This window comes from Alosa pseudoharengus, unplaced genomic scaffold (genome assembly GCF_046254945.1).
Source record: "Alosa pseudoharengus isolate Yale_2024_CS ecotype anadromous, Long Island Sound unplaced genomic scaffold, YU_APseudo_1.1 YU_APseudo_1.1_scf_10, whole genome shotgun sequence".
Taxonomy (NCBI): Eukaryota; Metazoa; Chordata; class Actinopteri; order Clupeiformes; family Clupeidae; genus Alosa; species Alosa pseudoharengus.
The window spans coordinates 20,920,484-20,941,391 of record NW_027468565.1 but is presented as its reverse complement, the minus strand read 5'-3'; the positions used below and the strand labels follow the sequence as shown (position 1 = coordinate 20,941,391).

Below are 20,908 nucleotides of genomic sequence, written 5' to 3'. Positions count from 1 at the left end.
TGTCATAGGCTATGCAACAACCTAACAAGACTGTTGCAGTCAAGTAATTTTGGCATAGCAAATTAGCAAATAGGATTGCTAAATTAGGAAATTTCTAAGTTAGGATTGTTCTTTAATAGGCAAATTCCTATCTTAAAGGAATTATCCGGAGTAAAATGCACTTTAGATCGATTTCCGGATGATTGGGGGTACATACGTTGAGTTGACATCAAAATTATGTCATTCGGATGTGTTTTGAGAAAGTTCGATTGTACCGTTTTCAGTCACAACTCGTAGCCAGGAAGTGAGCGGGGCATTTCAATTGCGCCGCTACAAAACGCTATTTTTATACCTCTTCTACAGTTCCAAACAACATAACACTTACGTGGTAGTGAGTAGAGGGTCCCTAAAGCCAAACCGAAGTATCCCGAGGTCTTTATGTGGTCGAATAGAGAGTCCAGAATGAATTTCATCAAGCCAGTACCTTTCCGGGAATGTTGCCATCTTTGCCGCCAAAGTTCGCTCTGGAAATTCACAATTTCGTTGCCGTTTTAAAAAAAAAAAAACGTAGTCCAGTCCATACAACTTCATTTCAATTTCTAAAGAAATACTGGACTATGTTTTTTTTTTTTTTTTTAAAACGGCGACGAAATTGTGAATTTCCAGAGCGTGTTACAACACACTCAGCAATAAGACTCCTACGGACTTTCCCCTCAAGGTGGCGGCAAAGATGGCAACATTTCTGTAAAGGTACTGGCTTGATAAAATTCATTCTGGACTCTCTATTCGACCACATAAAGACCTCGGGATACTTCGGTTTGGCTTTAGGGACCCTCTACTCACTACCACGTAAGTGTTATGTTGTTTGGAACTGTAGAAGATGTACAAAAATAGCGTTTTGTAGCGGCGCAATTGAAATGCCCCGCTCACTTCCAGGCTACGAGTTGTGACTGAAAACGGTACAATCGAACTTTCTCAAAACACATCCGAATGACATAATTTTGATGTCAACTCAACGTATGTACCCCCAATCATCCGGAAATCGATCTAAAAGTGCATTTTACTCCGGATAATTCCTTTAAGTTAATTTTTAGATTTTTTTCCTAAATGATAATTAGAAAACATGCTTCTTCTGTAATACTAAAAATCCTAAATGCCATCCTAAACTGAGATAAGATAGGATTTCAGAGTTAGGACGTTTCTGTAATGAGGCCCCAGGTCTGGCCACTGTGAGGTGAGGAGGCCGTGGCAGCAACCAGAACACAGGACACACCCCCCATCTGGCTTTCTGCCTGTGAAACACTGCCTGCTGTATCTGTGACTACCCAGCCAAGGACAACAGGCGCACTGTCAGAGGGTGAGGGGTAGAATTAGTGAGGTATCATAATTGTCAGGTTTCTCATCGCGTTTGATTTGGTCATTATTCTTGGGAATGTGCTTTAATATAGCTTTTGGAAAGTGACATGGATAAGAAATTCAACTGATTGCTCTGAGGAATGCACAGCTATTAAGAGTTTTACCTGAATACGGAGTGAAAACATTTTTTTTTTTTTTATCAGACAATGATGGCAGATGGTAGATATGTTTTTTAATAGTCAATGCAGCTTTTGGAAGGTGACTACGATAAAATTCAATTGATTACCTGAACACAGAGTGAAAACAGGGTTCTCTTGGGTCTTTGAAATCATAGAAAGCTTGGGAATTTGAAAAGATTTGAAAATGCACCTAAATAGAAATGGGTTTTTGAAAGCGCTTGAAAATATTTGTTAGAAAGGGCAAGAGATCACATTGTGTACCACCACTGTGACTAGGGGTGTCATGATTCTCCAAATCCTCGTTTCAATTTAATTTTCAATTTTAAAGTCACGATTAAAGACACAATTTTTAAAAAATATTACTATTTATGCATTCCTTATATGTTATTTAGTTTTTTTGCCTTTTTTTTTGCCTTTCTGTTTCGGGGGGCTTTTATTTTGAAACCGTTCCAACCGTGAGGTGGTATTGAAACAGAACAAACACAGAATGATAATTTGATTGTTTCAGCACACTCCAAAGTGACCCAAGGTTAGTGTTCATGGAATATGTACTTATCAATGTGCATTTTAAGCCTTTTAAAGTGATTTTGGACTGTAACTAGATCATCTTGAATTTGATGCTTAAGAAGGAGTGGGGACCCTGAATAATAAGGGTATACACAGTCAATAGCCAGGACAATTTTTTTTTTTTCATAGGACATTTTTTATTTTTTTTTGTCTTTCCAATTGAGCCATTATTCTGGTTCCAATCAGATTAAAAGTGTCCATGTAAACCCACCCAATGATTCATAGTAGATATGTATTATAATAGTGAGGACAACAGATTCTGACTCCTGCCCTTCTGGGCTATGCCACTGAAATGGCCCAAAATGCCCCTCTGATGCCCCAGCTCTCTTGTCTCTCCCTCTGTGCATTAGACTTCTATAGGCATTATCATCTCATAGATCAGAATTGTTGTGACAAGGCAGCATTAGACATCAGATTATGCTGAGGCAATGGAGCAGGAAGATCACTCAGTTTCCCATTGCATTCTATGCAGTTTGACTAGCAAGACAAACAGAGGTTCTGCCCCTTTTCTATTGTCGTGGTGATGGGCGTTTCAGTTTCACAAGCTGAACTTTTAAAGCATTGTGGCAGCTATATGGTAGGGGCTAGGAGGGCTTTATAGTAAACTTCACATATATTCAGTGGGGAAGGAAGAAGGCCATAATAAAGACTTACTACATCATATGAATACAGTTAAGCAAACATTTACAATTGCCCAGCAAAGATGTCAGTGTAGCTTTTATACACAATGTTGGAGTACATCGTTTGAAGTGGAAAAAGCAGATAAGAGTAACCTTAGAAAATAAGGCAAATAGACACTAGAGTAGCCCTTGTATGTTACATTACATTGCATTGCACACTCTTTTGTTAATCAAATGGCATTGGTGATATGAATCACAAGGCTTCCTGGTACACACACACACACACACACACACACACACACACACACACAATTTACGTTGTTTGTCAGGCTACCATGTTGTTGAGCCAGTGAGAGACAGGCAAGTGGCATCCTCTGTTGACTCATCAGAATGCATTATTGATCACCCCACCCTTGTCCAGCCTCCTCCTCGCCACCCCCACCCCCACCCTGTTTCTCGTATTCTAATAGCCTGATGCTGCCTCTTCCTCTCCTCCCTCGTCCGCCTCTCTGCTAGCCGAAATCCCCCACCCCCCAGCCCAGCCTGCCAGACCCTGCCTCTTCCCCTGTCTTACTGGAAGTGCACTTAGTATCTGGCAGACTCGGCCTCTTCCCTGGCTTACTCTGAGTGCTCACACTTAGCTCCCAGCTCCCCAGTGGTCAGATCCTATTCCCACACCCATATACGTAGAGCCGCAATGGACGACCATGAGGGCTCCTCAGAGCCTCAGTTTCCTTCAGCTTATTCCCCTGGTCCCCTCCCACACAGTCTTGTGTCCACATGGTGTGTGCATCTGTGGATGCATGTCTTTAGGATGTTACAAGAGACGTATAGAGTTGGTGCGCTATAGATCACTGTTATGTAAGATCCGTGGGCTTGGAGTGGGTGTGCAGTGCCTGATTTGCGCTGAATGGCGGAACGGTCTGTTCTTTGCTATGTTGCGGTTGGTGCTACCGACACCGCCACACTGTATGTTCTAAGACATGCCTCAGGACAATGAGAATCACTGTCACTGACGTTAAGGCACACAGTAGCCAGACACTCCTGTCGCTCCCTTAAGGGAATGGAATACGACGACTTTGTGTGTGTGTGTTTGTGTATGTGAGACAAAATGTGTGTGTCTTTGTTATGTGTTGAGAGTATGTGAGACAGAATGTGTTTGTGTGTGTCTTTGTGTATGTGTTAAGAGTGTGTGAGACAGAATGGGTTTGTGTGTGTCTTTGTGTATGTGTGAGAGAATGGGTTTGTGTGTTTGAGAGAGAGACAGAGAGAGTGAGAGTGCACATACGTGAGTGGGCGAGGACTCTCACATATGCTCTGTTTGACCGTGGACCGTTTTACCATATGCAATTTCTGTATGTAGGATATGATTGCTTTGTGTGACCTCTGCGCCATGCGCCGCAAGGTCTGTCCGCGATTGGGCGATCACAAGCATAGTCTATTTTACTGCGGCTTCAGATGAAATGAACACGCCTCACGTCGCGGCCATTACAGGTTTACAAAGCGAGATGGAGAGAGAGAGAGAGAGAGACGGACGGACAGAGAGAGAAATGGAGAGAGAGAGAGAGAGAGAGAGAGATGGGTGGGGAGGAATAGGAGAGGAAAAGAAATGAGGAGGGGAAATGGATTGATGGAGACATGTGCATGGACTGGTAGACAGGAATAGTGAAGAGTGTCAGAGAATTGAAAGGATGAGAAAGAGAAATATGAACCATGCAGACAGGGTGAGAGTGAGGGAGAGGGGAGAGAAACCACTACAGGATGCATGGAGCTAGCCGAATGACTAAAATGGCGGCGAACAAGGCAATGCTTCCTGTCTCTCTCTTTTTTCTCATACTCTGTCTCACGCTTTCTTCCCCTCTCGTTCTCACTGTCTCGGTCTTTCACTTTTTCCCGCTCTGTATCTCACCCACTCTCTCTCTCTCTCTCTCTCTCTCTCTTTCCTCTCTCTCTCTCTCTCTCTCTCAGTGTGTAAACTGTCCCTCTTTCTCCCTCAGTCTCTCCATCCTCCATCTTTTCTTGCTCCCAGCCCCAGTCCCCCACCCCCATCCTCCTTCCTCCTCCTTCCTCCTCCTCCTCCTCCACCCTGGAGGCATCCCTCTGGTCTGGGCACTGGGATGAATGCAGCCAAGAGAGAGAGAGAGAGAGAGAGAGAGAGAAAGAAAGAGCGAAAGAAGGGGGGATGTGTGGGGGGGGAATAACTGCACACGGGTAACCCTGCCCCTCGCTCAGCTGACTGTGTGTGTGTGTGTGTGTGTGTGTGTGCTGATGCTGTGTAGGCAGACCGCGTGCGCCTCTTATTAACTAAACATGATCCTTAAGAGGATTATTAGCCCACTTTCTGGACAGGATGTCGGAAGCCATCAAGAGGGGTGGGGGAGGGGAGTGGGGGGGGGCGAGGGAAAAAAAATCCATTACCATAATTGCATTGCGCTAAGGGAGAGAGAGAGAGAGAGAGAGAGAGCGAGGGATGAAGGGAAGGAAGGATGCAGGAAGATGTATAAAAAGAGAGAAAACGAGTGGGACTGAAAGAGTAGAATTGCAGGGAGGGGTAGAGAGGGGAGGGGGGTGTCTGATGGAGAGAGAGAGTGAGAGTGGCAGACAGCGGAGGTTGAATAATCGCCGCCTCCTCTCCCCCCCCCCCCCCCCTCTCTCCATCTCCCCTCCCCCCGTCTCAGAGCTGAGTTGGTACGTTCCGGCTCCCACAATAAAAGCAGCTCCCAGTCAGCCTCCTTGTGGCACATATTCTGGGTTCAGACCACTCTACCGCCTCTGGGGTGGCAGCAGGAGCAGGCACAGGCATCGGGTCGGTACCACTGCCAGGGCAGGGCCCACACCGGCTAGCACTGCGGGTCAGACAGTGCCCCAGCATGGTGCCAACCCAGCCCTGCGGACCCCCAGTACCTGAGCCGAGGGTGGCACGGTGGGGTGCGGGCGGCAGCGGCAGACACGATGGCGGCAGTGGCGGTGGCAGCTCTGACTACCGGTCTACCTGCGTTCCCCCACCCCCACCGCCACCCCCTCTCACTCCTCTCCTCCCTGTGCCAGGTTGAGCCACAGCACCAGTGAGTATCGCTGTCACATACATGGATGCATGCCTGACTGTCTATCTATACGTGTGCCCCTCACACAGGCACACACACACACACACGTAGACGTGCATGCTGATACGGATCATAGACGGCTTTTGTAAGGCATTGGAGTGCCTTCCGTTTAGTGTGTGTGTGTGTGTCTGTGTGTGTGAAGGAGTGGGTTTGTGGAGGGAGGTGGGGGGCAGGGGCGTGAGTAGATGGTCATGTATGACGGTTTCACACACACACACACAGGAAGTGAAGGGGGTTAGGGTGGGGTCGTCGTCTTCTTCTTCCTCCTCCTACTCCTCTTCCTCAGCTTCATTGTTTGAAGTGAAATGGACAGAGGAGGGGAGAGAAAAAAAGACTAGAGTTGGAGAGTAAAAAGAGAGAAAGAGCGCGAGAGAGAGTGAGAGAGAGGAAGAATGAATGCAAGAGGCTGTGGTCTCGGCAGAGGTCAGCCTTGCCTTATTTTAACTGGAGCAGGGAGCATCTCAGGCGAAGGTAAATCCAGGGCGAGATGCCTGCAGGAACGCCGTCTGCCTGCATGACCGCCCAACTGGGGTGGGGTGGGGGGGGGGGCATTTGACTGTGTCTTACATACGAATGCATTGTATGGCTACAAATCTATATGTTCATATGTATGTATACGAGCTGTTTTAAACTGAATTTTGTATCTGTGTATGTATGCATGTATATATGTAACCTGGAATGGGATTTCTTTTGTTGTTAAGTGCGACTGCAGTGCGCGACACCTATCTGTGAATTTCACAGGAGGTAATTTGATTGTAAAGTAGGTGTGATTTTAATCGATATTCGCGTTAATAATAACAGCGTTAACAGAGGTTTCTCTTGCGTGGAATTGACTGCATGTGTGTAACCAGCTCCTGCATGAAACATGTATGTTGAGCAGTATGTGGAACAGGCGTGTGCGGAGATGCATGCGTGCTCACTCACCCCCTCTGGGGTTCAGCACACGAGCTGTAGTTGAGGAGGGGAACCCCCTCAATGCCCTCTTTAATAGAACTATAAATTCTGCCGTATAGATTTTACTATGGAGAATACGAGGATAAGAATGGTGGCTGAACATTCTAGAAAAAAAGGGGGTGCCATATGGGTTACTGTCATTTTCCTCTCACCTGTGTAGAGGTTTGGAGAATTCATTTCTGCTCATTCGCTCAGATTATGCAACGTCTATATTCAGGTTTCGTCCGTTCGTTGTATTTAATTGATAACATTTTCGTCGATTGGCAAACAATGGCGGTTTTGCGACCATCCCATTTTCGTTGAGAACAGGGCGGAATGCGTCACTCGCCCCATTCGTGCCCTGGCTTGACTCGACAGAATTTCGAGGGGGACCACGGTCTGGAGGAGATGCAGGTATCCAGGAGAGCACTTCTCCATCTCCTCCTTCTCCTCCAGATCCTCCATGGTGCCTTTCTCCTCAGGCACACATGAAGCACCTCTCTGCGGAGATCTGACCTGAGCTCCGGCGGTTAAAAATAGCTTTGTTGTACGCTCCCGGGGTGTAAACTGGGTTGAACCTGTTCCAGTGAGGACGAGGATGGGAGGATGGGAGGTGGACCCCTGATCGACCTGAGGGGGGCGCTCCTTTCTCTCATTTTTCTCTGTCTCGCTTTCTCTCTCTTTTCCTTTTTCTCCTTCACTCCCCCTCTTCCCTAGTTTCCTTCTCTTTCTCAGTCGTTGTCTCTCTTCTCGCTCTCTCTCTCTCTCTCCTCCTTACACGTTAAGGAAAAGAAAGGGTGCAGTGACTGAGCAAGAAAACAAAAAAAGGAGATAAGAGATTGAAATAGGGAAGATAAATGAATCATGTTATTTCTCATTTGCTTTGAAGAATGTATTCTTTTGTCTGAAATAAAAGAAATCGCTGTCGTTTTGCATATAGAAAAGCAGCCCTCGCCACTCCTCAGGCCCACATGAGCACATACACAAACACGCACACGCACATGCACACACACACACACACACACACACACACACACACACACACACACACACACACACACACACACACACACACACACACACTCTATCCCCAGCCTTGGTTTGGTCCACAGGCCACGGTTTTGTTCACACTTGTCATCTAGGCGCCTGAGCTCCCACGGAAGTAATAAATCCATCCTCGTTTGCAGCTGTCAATCAAACTTTGATGGGTATGTGTGTGTGTGGGTTAGACAGAGGGAGAGGAATCGGCAGATGTGGCAATGGTTTCAGGCAAGGGGGGGGGGGTGTAGGGGGAAGGGTGGTTGACATGTTCTCTCCACTGACCTGGAGATGACGGTCACTTGGGGGGAGGAACAGTGAGGGCATGAAGGTTGGGGGGGGGGGGGGTATTTGGAGAAAGAGCGGGTTGGTGGGGGGATTTGGGGAAAGAGCATCGGCTTCATCACGTTCCATCAGTCCAGCCCACCATGACGGCTGAGAAGACAAGGGTGTGGTGCAAAGACAGTAGTGACACACACACACACACACACACACACACACACACACACACATACATACACACACACACGCACACAAGGGATGTAAAGGGAGTGACAGGCAGTAGAGGCTTGGGCATGAGTTGACTGACATCTGTTTCTGAGATTTTTTCTCTCTGTATGCCACTCTGGTTCACTGGGTCACTCAACCACTTTGGCTTTTTTAATAAATAAAAAAAACATATTTTGAGCGTTTTGTATCGTACATAGTGATTTGCATTGTCATCGTCCTCAGCCCCACCCAAAGCGAATTGTGCGTCTTTTCGCTTTCTTTCTCTGATTCCTTTCTTACTCTCTCTTTCACTTTCTCTGCATCTTGCCATCTCTCACTTTCTCTCCCATCATCCCCTTACATTCTCTCTTGCTTTCACCATTCAGTCATTTTTTTTTTTTGGTTGATTTTTCTTTTTCTGCCTCTCTGCATTCTCCCTCTGGCTCATTTATTCCTTCGCTTTCTTTCTCTCGTTCTCTCGTGTTCCGTTTCGATCTTTCGCCTCGCTCTCCTCTCCGTCTTTGCCACTCGCTCGCCAAGGCGTCCCCCACCCCCACTCTGATACGGCTGCCAGTGCCTCTCCCAACCCCCAGACAGTTTGTGAGTGTGTGTGTGTGCACGAGTTCGGTGTGTGTGTGCGTGTGCGTGTATGTGTACGTCTGTGTATGGATGTGTGCGTCAAAGCGTGTTTGCATCCATGTGTTTGAGTGCTAGATTACGCAAGAGTGTGTGTGTGTGTGTGTGTGCGCGTGTGTGAGTGTGTGACTACGCTGTCCACGGCCCCACTTTTCAAGGCTGGCTGCTTGTATCAGTATGTAGCTTTTTTCGCAGAGAAACAAGCTTACTGCCTACATGCAGGGAAGTGATGTACATGTGTGTCTGCGCAAATGTACTATAGTTTGCACACAAACATGTGCATGTGTCTACGCCACTGGTCGGTGACACAGCAATTTATTTGGTCCCATCACAATTAAGTTGCAGAAGAGGCGTGAACCCAGATGACCTCTCAATGCTGCAGAGATGTAGAAAGTCATTTGTGGGTCCTTGCATGATAGCCTCACCATGAGCCATTTTCTGCCCTCTTTTAAACGCGCAGAAGCGGAGTCTTGCGCCCGCTGCGTCTTTGTTCGTGCTACGACGAGGCCGTTGGCTGTCGCATATCCAGCTGATTTCAATCTGCACGCCGAGGAGGGCGCAGGAAAAGCACAGACTCCCGAGCCGCTTGCCCCCGTGGCGGCGGAGCGAATGCAAGACGGGGAAGGCGAGCGGTGAACGGCGAACAGAAAAAGCGGCAGATAGGGCGTGTCCATCAGGCGCCTGGGAGGCGTGCGGCTTTGCACCGTTGCAAAAGGGGCCTGGTGTCGGCTCCGGCTCCGACATCCTCCTCTTCCCCATTCTCCACACGATTACAAAGAATCCGCTTGGAATCAGTAGATTATTTAGTTGCATGGTGATATTATTTGTTTATTTGGTGTTCATTGTGTTTATTTATTTGATCTGGGGAACATTCCAGAACATGCGTGGAGACTGCACATAGGAGGCAGATTGGACCGTTGCGCATAGCTGCGCCCATTTCTGCTCCGCATTAGATGCCTGGGAGGAATAGCGTTCCACGTACATTTTTAGCTGCGCTGGTGATAATGATAGTGATTCTGTACTGATTGCCTGTGGAGCTAACAGCCAGAGAGAGAGAGCGAGAGAGAGAGAGGGAGAGAGGGAGAGATGGGAGGGAGGGCGAGAGAGAGAGAGAAAGAAGGGGAGGCAGGCAGGAAAAGAGAGTAGAAAAGTAAGAAATTGAAAGAGAAATGGAGAGAATGATGGAGAGAAATTGTGGCACTCAGAGGTAGAGAGAGAGAAAGAGAGCAAGAGTGAGGGGGAGGGAAAGAGAGAGAGAGAGAGAGGGAAGGAGAGAAGGCTCTGCGGGCTCTGGAGTGGAAAGTAGGCTGCGGCGAGTCTTAACCCCCCGGCCATGTTTCTCCTTACAGGGCTTCCTGAAGAACGAGAGGGACAATGCACTGCTCTCCGCCATCGAAGAGTCCCGACGCAGGGTGAGTTGCACTCCATCTCTCCATCCATCCATCCATCCATCCTTCCCTTCATGCTCTCTTTCTCCTGTCCATCCCTTTCTCCCTTTATTCTTTCTTTCTCTCATCCTGTCTATTCATCCATCGTTCCTTTATTCTTCCTCTCTCCTCTGTCCATACCTCCATCCATTTATACATTCCCTTTCTCATCTTTTTTTCTCCACCTGCCCTTCCATCCATCCACCCATCCCTCCCTCGTTTCCTTTCCTTTTTCTTTTTTTTTCTCCATCCATCACTTCAAGTTCCTGTGCCCCACCCTGTTCTACACATGACCTCTTCATTTCCCTCCAGTGAGCCATTGCCTAGCCTCTCTCTCTCTCACACACACACACACACAGACACACACATACACACACACACACACACACACAAACACACGGTAAATGGTAAATGCCTGTCTTCCTTAGTTTATAACAAATAGACAGAGAAAAGATAAAGAAGCTGATGGCATTGCCAGACACCCCCTCCCACCCGACCTCCTGGGTCAATAGCCATTATGGGTTTATTCCCCTCATCAGGGGTGCCAAAATAGAAAGCACTCACCTGTTCTCAGTGGCCTGAGCTGGAGGTCAATACCTCTCTCATCCCTCTCCACAACTCTCCTCTCCCCTCTTAGAGCCCTCATTACTGCCCACACAACCCCAGCTAATGTCCTTCGACACTCAACGCTGTCTCCTGACCTTGCCACACACACACGCACACATTCATACACTTATGCTGCTCACATACATTATCATACACCACACACACACACACACACACACACTGTTCTCATGCAATATCACATGCGCGAACGAACACTCAGAGAGAGAGAGAGAGAGAGAGAGAGAGAAACTCATGCTGTTCATACATAAATTCATACATAAACCATTTTCTCCATTAAACATATTGTTAGTGTGTACAGGCACTGCACTGCTACACCATTCCTGCGCACACACACACACACACACACACACATGCACCATTCCTGCACATGGAGCCACTGCACTGCACTGCTGATGCGCTGCACTCCACCCAGGGAAAGCGAACAATAGGACATACTATAAAACAGGATAATACACTCTTCCTGGTCCAGCCGTGATAACTGCACCCTGGAAAATTGCTCCGGGGAAATAAATTGGGGAGGGGGTGGGGGGTGTAAAAACAAGAAATGCAAGTCGTCCCCCAACACACACGCACGCACACACACTAAATGAATGCGGAATGAGCAAACCCAGTCCCCTGATAAGAGGAGGGTGCGTTTACCATGACAAAAGAGCGGCGTGGGAGGCTGTAATTGTGTCTCAGGCAGGTACGCGGAGGACCACAGTGGCATGGCAGCACTTCAGTGCACTTCTTCACACAACCAACATTTGCCCCCGCTGGCTCACCTTGAGCTAATATTAGCCCCCTGCCCTGCCCAAATCATTTGCTCTTCCTCCTCTCTCCTCCTGCCCTGCTCAAATCACTTCCTCTTCCTCCTCTCTCCTCCTGCCCTGGTGGAGTTGGGAGCCTGTTTAATTAGGAAAGCGAGCAATTATCACCGGGCAATCCGCAGGGACGACGCAAAATAGACAGAGGTCTACGGATTTAATCAGGTTGTGGGCTAAATCTGCAGCAGCCGTGGCTACAGACCCACATAGTGTTACATGCCACACTCCTTACCCACCTTTAGGCACACACACACACACACACACACACACACACAAGCACTCTAACTTCACAAAGCCAGACCCACTTTAAGGGCTTGGATAGCCATGAAGTTGCTCTGCACATATGCAGCTCGGGTGGTGTGTGTGCGTGCGTGTGTGTGCGTGTGTGTGCTTGTGTGTGTGTGTGTGCGTGTGTGTGTGTGTGTGTCTTCAGCTCTTAGATGCACACACTGGCAGCACTCACACCACCACGTTTTGCTATTTTTAATGTGTCACATGTTCTGTACCCTATTTATTCAGTGGGGGGTTTGAAGTCCCTCCTGCTCTGTTCTCACCATCTCTTTTTCTTGGTCTCATTCTCTCTCTCTCTTTCTGTCCTTCTTTGTCTTTTCTTCTCCTTTGTTGGGTCCGTTTTCTCTCCCCTCCCTTGGTCCATCTCTGTCATCTCCCTTTCCCCTGCTCCCTTTCTCTCTCTGTCCCCTCCTCCACCCACTCTCACTCCCACTACCGCTTTATCACCCACTCTATCTTGCCATCTTCCCTCTCTTCCTCCTCCTCTCTCTCTCCCCCTTCTCTCTCTCTCTTCCTCCTCTCTCTCTCTCTCCTTCCTCTCTCTCTCTCTCCCTCCTCTCTCTCTCCCTCTCTCTCTCCCTCCTCTCTCTACTCTCTCTCTCACTCTCCAACTCTATCCCCCTTTCTGATTCTGATTCTTTTTCACTCTCTCCCTCTCTCTCTCTCCTTCCTCCCTCTCTCTCCCTCCTCTCTCTTTCTTCTCTCTCTCTTCCTCCTCTCTCTCTCTCCTTCCTCTCTCTCTCTCTCCCTCCTCTCTCTCTCTCACTCTCCAACTCTTTCTAACTCTATCTCCCTTTCTGATTCTGATTATTGTTCTCTCTCTCCATCCCTCCATGTCTCGGTCTCTATGTCAGACGTTCCTGTTGGCGGAGGAGTACCACAGGGAGTCGATGCTGGTGCAGTGGGAGCAGGTGAAGCAGAGGGTGCTGCACACACTGCTGGGGGCTGAGGAGGATGCGCTGGACTTCAGCCAGGACGTGGAGGTCTGTCACACACACACACACACACACACATACACACACACATACATACACACAATTTCTCAAATATGCATCATACACACATTATGCACTCACATGCATGCGCACACATCCATACACGCATACACTACACTGGAAGTCAAACACTATATACACACATACAGACATGTATGAATTCACAAACGTGCATCATGGTGTGTATTGCACCAAACATCACTCATATGCACATACAGTTGTGCTCATAAGTTTACATACCCTGTACATACACATGCTAAAGTTGACTTAAAAGACTTGACTTTCTTTGTGAATGAATAATGTATTTTAAATAAATGAATAATAAAAAATATATAAATACATGTTCTTTCTTAAAATACAGGGGCCATAAGTATATATACCCCTATGTTAAATTCCCATAGAGGCCGATTTTTATTTTTATTAAAGGCCAGTTATTTCTTGGATCCAGGATACTCTGCATCCTGATAAAGTTCCCTTGGCCTTTGGAATTAAAATAGCCCCACATTATCACATATCCTTCACCATATCTCACAATTGGCATGGGGTACTTTCCATGAGATCATCTCTCAATGCAAATCAAACCAGCTATTTGGCTAACAGAAATAAAACCGTGCCAATCTCTAGGTACAGTATGGTGAAGGGTATGTGATGATGTGGGGCCATTTTAGCACCGGTGCACAAGTGGCATTTTAATAATACATCCACAGCCCAACTCGCTGTCCCTGGGCTCTGCCGGTCACCTCCCTCCACACACCCTGCGGCTTAGCATGGCTTATGGGCCTCTGAGCAGCCCATTGGCCCTCAGTGTCGATTGGGAGAGAATTAAACAGTCATCCCTCCATGGGAGTGAAGGAATAGTATAAAGACTCACACACCACACACACTCTTCAGAGGGAGAGAGAAGGCTTTTTCTGAGCTGTTTAAGAGTGAGAGGGAAGGAAGGCTTTTTTTGAGCTGTTTAAGAGTGAGAGGGAAGGAAGGCTTTTTCTGAGCTGTTTAAGAGTGAGAGGGAAGGAAGGCTGTTTCTGAGCTGTTTAAGGTTTTTTTTTCTGTTTTCCTAGTGTTTTAATTATTAAGCAGCAGTTAAATTTTCCATGTGTGACCTGCTGTTCCGTGCACAAGCCAAGAGCAACAAACCCACGCGCGCGCACACATACACATACACACACACACACACACACACACACACACACACACACACACACACACACACACACACACACACACTCTCTCTCTCTCCTCGATTTCTAATCTGCCTTTCTCCAGCTTTGAAAAAAAGAAAAGACGAGTAACAGTCCATCCACCTATTTTTTGCTTTCAAATAAATGTAGAAATTATTCTACTTTCTAATGTGTGAGATGTGCACATTCCTCTGTGTGCCCGTGTGTCTGTGCCCGTTTGTGTGTGTGTGTGTGCGCGTGCTTGAGAGGCTTTTGGTTTGCTCTGTGTATTGAGAGTGTATTGTGTCACTCTGTGTGGCTTTGCAAATACAGGTTGCTGCCCCCTAAGCCAGTCCCGCCCTTCAGTTAAACCCATTCAATGGTTCTGTCTGTGTTTCCTCTGAATGTGCTCAATGCTCATTTGGCCCGGGGTCGTGTGTGTGTGTGTGTGTGTGTGCGCACTATTAGACTGGGTGCACTCATGCACAGTCCCCATTCTTCACTGTAGATTTTATGCTACATTGGCCATCACATTTGAATTGCTCTAACAGCGTGGATTAAAGAGATAAAGACTGTGTGTGTGTGTGTGTGTGTGTGTGTCATTCTCTTTGCTTCCCTGTCTCTCACACACACATATAGCTGCAAATACATTAAATTACACACACTCATAAATACAAATATGCCTGTGTGTGGTGTTTTGTTATCCTCTGTGAGGTGAGGTGCAAGTGGCTGTGTGCAGTTGAGCTAGTGAAGCCATGTTTACCTCTGCGTCTGCCTCTGTGTTTGTAGCCCAGCTTTGTCAGCGATGTGGGGGCTCCTGGACGCAGTGCACTGGACAGTGTGGAAGTGGCCTATGCCAGACAGGTGAGTTTTCCAATGTTAGAAAACTACATATCCCATAAACCTTAGCATCAGGAAATGCATTACTTTGTGATTTGTATGAATGATTTCTGTCCTTAAAGCATATTGTTGATGGGATTGAATCCGTCCCGAGGTCATTTTCTGGTCCTACTCCCTCTCGTTTCCAATCACTCTCTACTGTCCCCTCCAATTAAAGGCAAAAAGCGCAAAAACATCTACATTATAAATATATATAAACATAAAAATCCTGAATATGCGAAGATCCTTTTGGGTTGTAAAACACTATACACAGTTATGTTTATTTGCTAGTCTTTCAGATGTTGACCAGTGGGTGGTGTAATTGGTTCGGCCGATGTCAGGCGCATATTGATCAAAGCGATTGATTAGCTGGCAGAAAGCATGCTGGGACATTTCCGCTTCACCAAGAGCAGTAGCTTGTCTCCCGCTTCGCCTCGTCCTCTGGTTCTCTCGTTATCCGTTATCTGTTTCATTTGGACTTTCTCGTCTTTTGTTCTATTATTTGACCTCTTCGTTGCTCCTGTGGCCATGTGCAGACACATCGCGTGCGGCGTCGTCTTCCTGATCTTCATGCTCCTCTTCGACGACCTCTTTAACTTACTCATCGTTGTGGCGTTGTTTTTGATCTTCCATTACTTCACCTCGTCGTCCTCGTAGCCCCAGCGGAGCGGAGGGGGGAAGGGACGGGGGGGCGATTGGGGTGATCCTCGTTGGCCTTTCCCCTTCTGTCCCTGGGGCTCAGCAGCTGCCGATCAATCTGCCCCCTCCGCTCCTCCGCTATCCCCATGTATCCCTGCCCCCTCTCCCTGTACCCACCGCTCACCCCGATGCCCTTGTGTCACCCTCAGATCTATGTTTTTAACGAGAAGGTCATCAATGGCCATGTGCAGCCCAGCCTTGGAGACCTGTGCTCTTCTGTGGCCGACAACCTGGACGACAAGGTGAGAGAGACCTCTCAGCATCTCAGCAGTGCAGGACAGTGGAGGCTCGGAAACTTAACACGGTCTACACAGTCTAGTTTAAAAGCTAATGAAAGCAGAAAGATGGCCAAACAGAAAAAAAAAATGTATGATTGTTGATTGCTGTTTCTTTTGGAATATGTAATGTTATTATAGCCTTTTAACATTCCATATGCATCACTTCTCAGAGATATCCCAGACATGAATTGTTATATAGAAAAGCGTTATTAACTGGAATAATTAAGTGTGTGTGTGAGAGCGCCATACGTGTGTACTTTGCTAATGTTGTGTTCCTGTGTCTGTGCATCCAGAACGTGTCGGACATGTGGCTGATGGTGAAGCAGATGACGGACGTGCTCCTCGTGCCGGCCAAGGACACGCTCAAGAGTCGCACAGCAGTGGACATGCAGATGGCCTTCGTCCGGCAGGCGCTACAGTTCTTGGAGAACAGGTGACTGGACTGTCTCATTGTAATGCTGTTGCATTTTTTTCTGTGAACAAAAGATGCTTTATTATCGCCTTATATCTCATATCTACACTGCAAAAACTATCTTTATTAATCTTATATTAAGATCAAAAAATCTAGTTAATATTATTTTCAGTATAAAGAGACTTACCTAGCTCTTTCTTCAAAATGATTTGACTTAATTTAAAAAGAGTTTGACTCCTGAAAATGAGCAAATTTGTCTGCCATTGCCACTGCCAAATTAGTAAATTTTAGTAATTCCTTAAAATAAGTCAAAGTCGTCCTAAATTAAGTCAAAATGATCTTTTGAGAGAGTGCTAGGTAAGTCTCTTCACACTAAAAACAATCCCATGTGTGGACATGTGCACATTGTGATGTGTTGAAATCCACAGGATCTTGTTAGATCTGCAGCTCATTTTTATTCTCTATCCCTTCTTTCCTCCTCTCTCTCCCCCTCTCTCCTCTCTCTCCATCAGCTATAAGAACTACACCATGGTGACGGTATTTGGGAACCTGCACCAGGCTCAGCTTGGCGGTGTACCTGGCACCTACCAGTTGGTGCGGAGCTTCCTCAACATCAAACTCCCCGGCCCTATGCCAGGCATGCAGGTATGTAATGCTCTCACACACACACACACACACACACACACACACACACACACACACACTCCGCGATCCTATGCCAGGCATGCAGGTATGCAATGCTCACACACACACACACACACACACACACACTTCCCGACCCTATGCCAGGCATGCAGGTATGTAATGCTCACACACACACACACACACACACACACACACACACACACACACAGACGCTGACACAAACTGTCTGTTATTCTGAGGCTATTTGTGATATACACTATGTTCCTGCTTGTGTGTCATGTGCTAACGGTGCGTGTGCTTGTGTGTGTCCACCTGCAGGACGATGAGGTGGAGGGCCATCCGGTGTGGGCGCTGATCTATTACTGCCTGCGGTGCGGAGACCTGCACGCGGCCATGCAGGTGGTGAACAGAGCCCAACACCAGCTCGGGGACTTCAAGACCTGGTTCCAGGAGTACATGAACAGCCCAGACCGCCGGTAAGCCTGGACCCTCACAGTCACACGCTCAGCTGCAGCACCAGGGGCCCAGGATGCCTCTCTGGTGGCCATCTCATTTCCTCCTCTTTTTTTTCCTCTATGAATGGTTTCCTGTCTGTCCATTGTTCCCTCTCTCTCTCTGTCTGTCTCTATCTCTCTGTCTCTCTCCTCACCCCCCCCCCTCTCTTTCTCTCCTCAACCTCTCTCTCTCTCTCACTCTCTCTCTCCTCATCCCCCCTCGCTCTCTCTCTTTCTCCTCAACCTCTCTCTCTCCTCAACCTCTCACTCTCTCTCTCTCCTCATCCCCCCCTCTCTCTCTCTCTCTTTCTCCTCAACCTCTCTCCTCAACCTCACTCTCTCTCTCCTCAACCTCTCTCTCTCTCTCTCTCTCTCTCTCTCTCTCTCTCCTCATCCCTTTCTTCTCTCTCTCCAGTCTGGCTCCAGCCACGGAGAACAAGCTGCGACTGCATTACCGTCGCGTGCTGCGGAACAGCGCCGACCCCTACAAGCGCGCCGTCTACTGCCTCATCGGCAAGTGCGACATCGCCGACAACCACGGAGAGGTGGCAGACAAGACGGAAGACTACCTGTGGCTCAAGGTGAGCCAAGCCGCAGAGACACACACACAGTCTGTGTAAACTTCAACTCCCAGAGCCTCTGCTGTGTCTGTAATAGGCTATGGAAGGAGGTCCCATCATCTGAATTCAGAGGGAATGAAATGTGTGTGAGATGGGAATCAGTCATTTGAGGCCCAGACAGGGTTATCCTGTTGTGTGGTGCAGGGGTGAAGGGAATGGGTTTAACCTGAGGTGACGTTTCTGTTCCCCTTGACACTCCCAATTCAACTCAAATGGAATTTTGGCCTAGGATTACCGTGTGTGTGTGTGTGTGTGTGTGTGTGTGTGTGTGTGTGTGTGTGTGTGTGTGTGTGTGTGTGTGTGTGTGTGTGTGTGTGTGTGTGTGTGTGTGTGTGTGTGTGTGTGTGTGTGTGTGTGTGTGTGTGTGTGTGTGTGTGTGTGTGTGTGAGCACACGCACTCGGGAGACATATCCTCTTAAGCTGAATGTGGTTGAAGTTAACAGGTGTGCCCCGAGGTGGTGTTGTGCCTGTGTCCCCCTCTGCTCACCTGTGTCCCCCTCTGCTCACCTGTCCCCTCCGTCCTCTAGCTGAACCAGGTGTGCTTTGACGACGACGGCAGCAGCTCCCCACAGGACCGTCTGACCCTGGCCCAGCTTCAGAAGCAGCTGCTGGAGGACTACGGTGAGCCTTCTTCTGTGTCTGTGTCTGTGTGTGTGTGTGTGTGGTTGTATGGGGGAGACTAAGGGGAGCCCAAATGCACCAGTGAAGGAATTAACGCTGGCTTGACAGTGAGGCTTAACAGTCATCCGCTGCCACCAGCCCCCGAAAGCGAGATGGGGGTTTTGGGGGGGGGCAGCATGAGCAGGCGGAAAGAGCCCTGCTGTGTCCTTCTTCAAATCTGCCAGCCACAGATAAGTCTGAATACCAGCGTGCACTCACTCTCACTGCTTAAGTCCCACCGCTTGTTTTAAGGGAAAAAAAGGAGAGAGGGACGTAAAGGAAGAAAGAAAAAGAGAGAGAGAGAGAGAGAGAGAAAACGGGAATGAGGCTCCCTCCTTTCTCACCTGCGTGGTGAGTCATACTCTTATCGTTGCCTCTGCTTTTAACATTACAAGACGCTCCGCGTGCGCTCGCCGATAAAGAGAAAGGAGGAGAGAGGGAGGGAAAAGAAGAGAGGGAAAGCAGAACCTTTCAGAAGAGTAGCTGAGCCATTAACTTTTATGCAAAGTCGCAGGTCTTTTTCTCCCCGCTTCCCCAGTCAAGCTATTTTAAACCCCCACCTTAAAAGAGTGGAGAGGAGGGGAGCGGATTATTTCAAATGGCCCTGCTTAATCACCTCCTTGTCGGAGGAATCCATTTGCTGCACTGAGCTCCAGCTCTCTCTCCGCGTTCAGTGCATTTAATAGGCTCATTTCCAGCCGTCTGAACTCTTTTTCCTGATTCCCTTTCTACCCTCTCTGACCTCATGTGACCTTTAACATCTGCAGTCACAGCACTCAGCTGGAGAGTGTCGTAGAGTTTCGTTTTTCAAGCTCCCCTCCAAGGAAACGCATGCTCAGTGCTTAGTGTGCTCATTTGCAACAATCTCAACTCGTTTTCTTTTCCTGCGCTCTTGCTCTCTGTGCTCACCCTTGCTGAACCCTGACCGTTTTCCTCCTCTCTTGGAGCCTCCTTCCTAAGGTGTGTGTGTGTGTGTGTCTGTGTGTGTGGGAGTGGGAGTCCTTGAATCAGGGTTGGAAATTAAGCTTTTATAATATGAACATTTACCAGCTAGTAAATAATTTTTGTCATCATTAAATCTACCAGCCACTTTCATATTTAACCAGCATTTGTCTGGTGCCAGGTCCATATCTCAATCCTTGATGCATGTGATGGCTCAATTAAAGTCAAAGTCAAAGTCTGCTTTATTGTCAATTTCTTCACATGCCAAGACATACTGTACAAAGAGATCGAAATTACGTTTCCCACTATCCCACGGTGGAGACAAGACATATTTTACCAATTAAGTCCACAGACAAACATAATATTCAGTAAACAATAAAAAGTAAATAAGAAGGCACATACAATGAAGAAATAAGAGCAGCAAAATTGGGTTGAAATTGTGCACAATTGCGTATAATAGTGCAAAAGTCAGGCCAATAAATGGCTGAGGTAGTTCTGTTTGACCTAAGTAAGCAAGTGGCATAGTGGTGCAAGTTATGTAAGAGCAGCAGAAGTGTGTTGTGTTTTCAGGACAACAACAACAAGTTGCAAAGTGTGCAAGTGTACAAGTGGAGTAGTGCAAGTGGAGTAGTGCAGCCATTGTGGGTCCATTAAAGTGGTATTAAACTTGAAGCGTCTTCTCTCTCTCTTTCTCCCCAAGGTGAGTCCCACTTCTCGGCGAGCCAGCAGCCGTTCCTGTACTTCCAGGTGCTGTTCCTGACGGCGCAGTTCGAGGCGGCCGTGGCCTTCCTGTTCCGCGTGGAGCGGCTGAGGAGCCACGCCGTGCACGTGGCCCTGGTGCTCTACGAGCTCAAGCTCCTGCTCAAGTCGTCCGGACAGAGCGCCCAGCTGCGTGAGTACACCGGGGATCAGAGGAGGGGGGGAGGGGGGGGGGTGAGATTGAGAATGATGAAGGTTGTAATTTTGCACGTGCATGCCTGGTGCTCTATGACCTCAATCTCCTGCTCAAGTCATCTGGAAAGAGCGTCCATTTGCGCTGAAGGATGCTACCCTCTCTTTACCCATGCTGGCT

General features: G+C 47.8%; 1 protein-coding gene across 1 annotated transcript in view; it reads left to right on the top strand.

Moving 5' to 3' along the window:
* nup93 (nucleoporin 93) overlaps positions 1-20,908 on the top strand; it is a 34,313-nt gene that overhangs the window by 8,488 nt on the left and 4,917 nt on the right. Inside the window, exons 4-13 of the mRNA XM_076267396.1 lie at positions 10,251-10,313; positions 12,907-13,035; positions 14,997-15,071; positions 15,935-16,027; positions 16,357-16,496; positions 16,988-17,120; positions 17,439-17,596; positions 18,030-18,195; positions 18,762-18,855; positions 20,537-20,728. Coding sequence (XP_076123511.1) covers positions 10,251-10,313; positions 12,907-13,035; positions 14,997-15,071; positions 15,935-16,027; positions 16,357-16,496; positions 16,988-17,120; positions 17,439-17,596; positions 18,030-18,195; positions 18,762-18,855; positions 20,537-20,728 — 1,243 coding nt within the window. The remainder of the gene's footprint in view (positions 1-10,250; positions 10,314-12,906; positions 13,036-14,996; positions 15,072-15,934; positions 16,028-16,356; positions 16,497-16,987; positions 17,121-17,438; positions 17,597-18,029; positions 18,196-18,761; positions 18,856-20,536; positions 20,729-20,908) is intronic.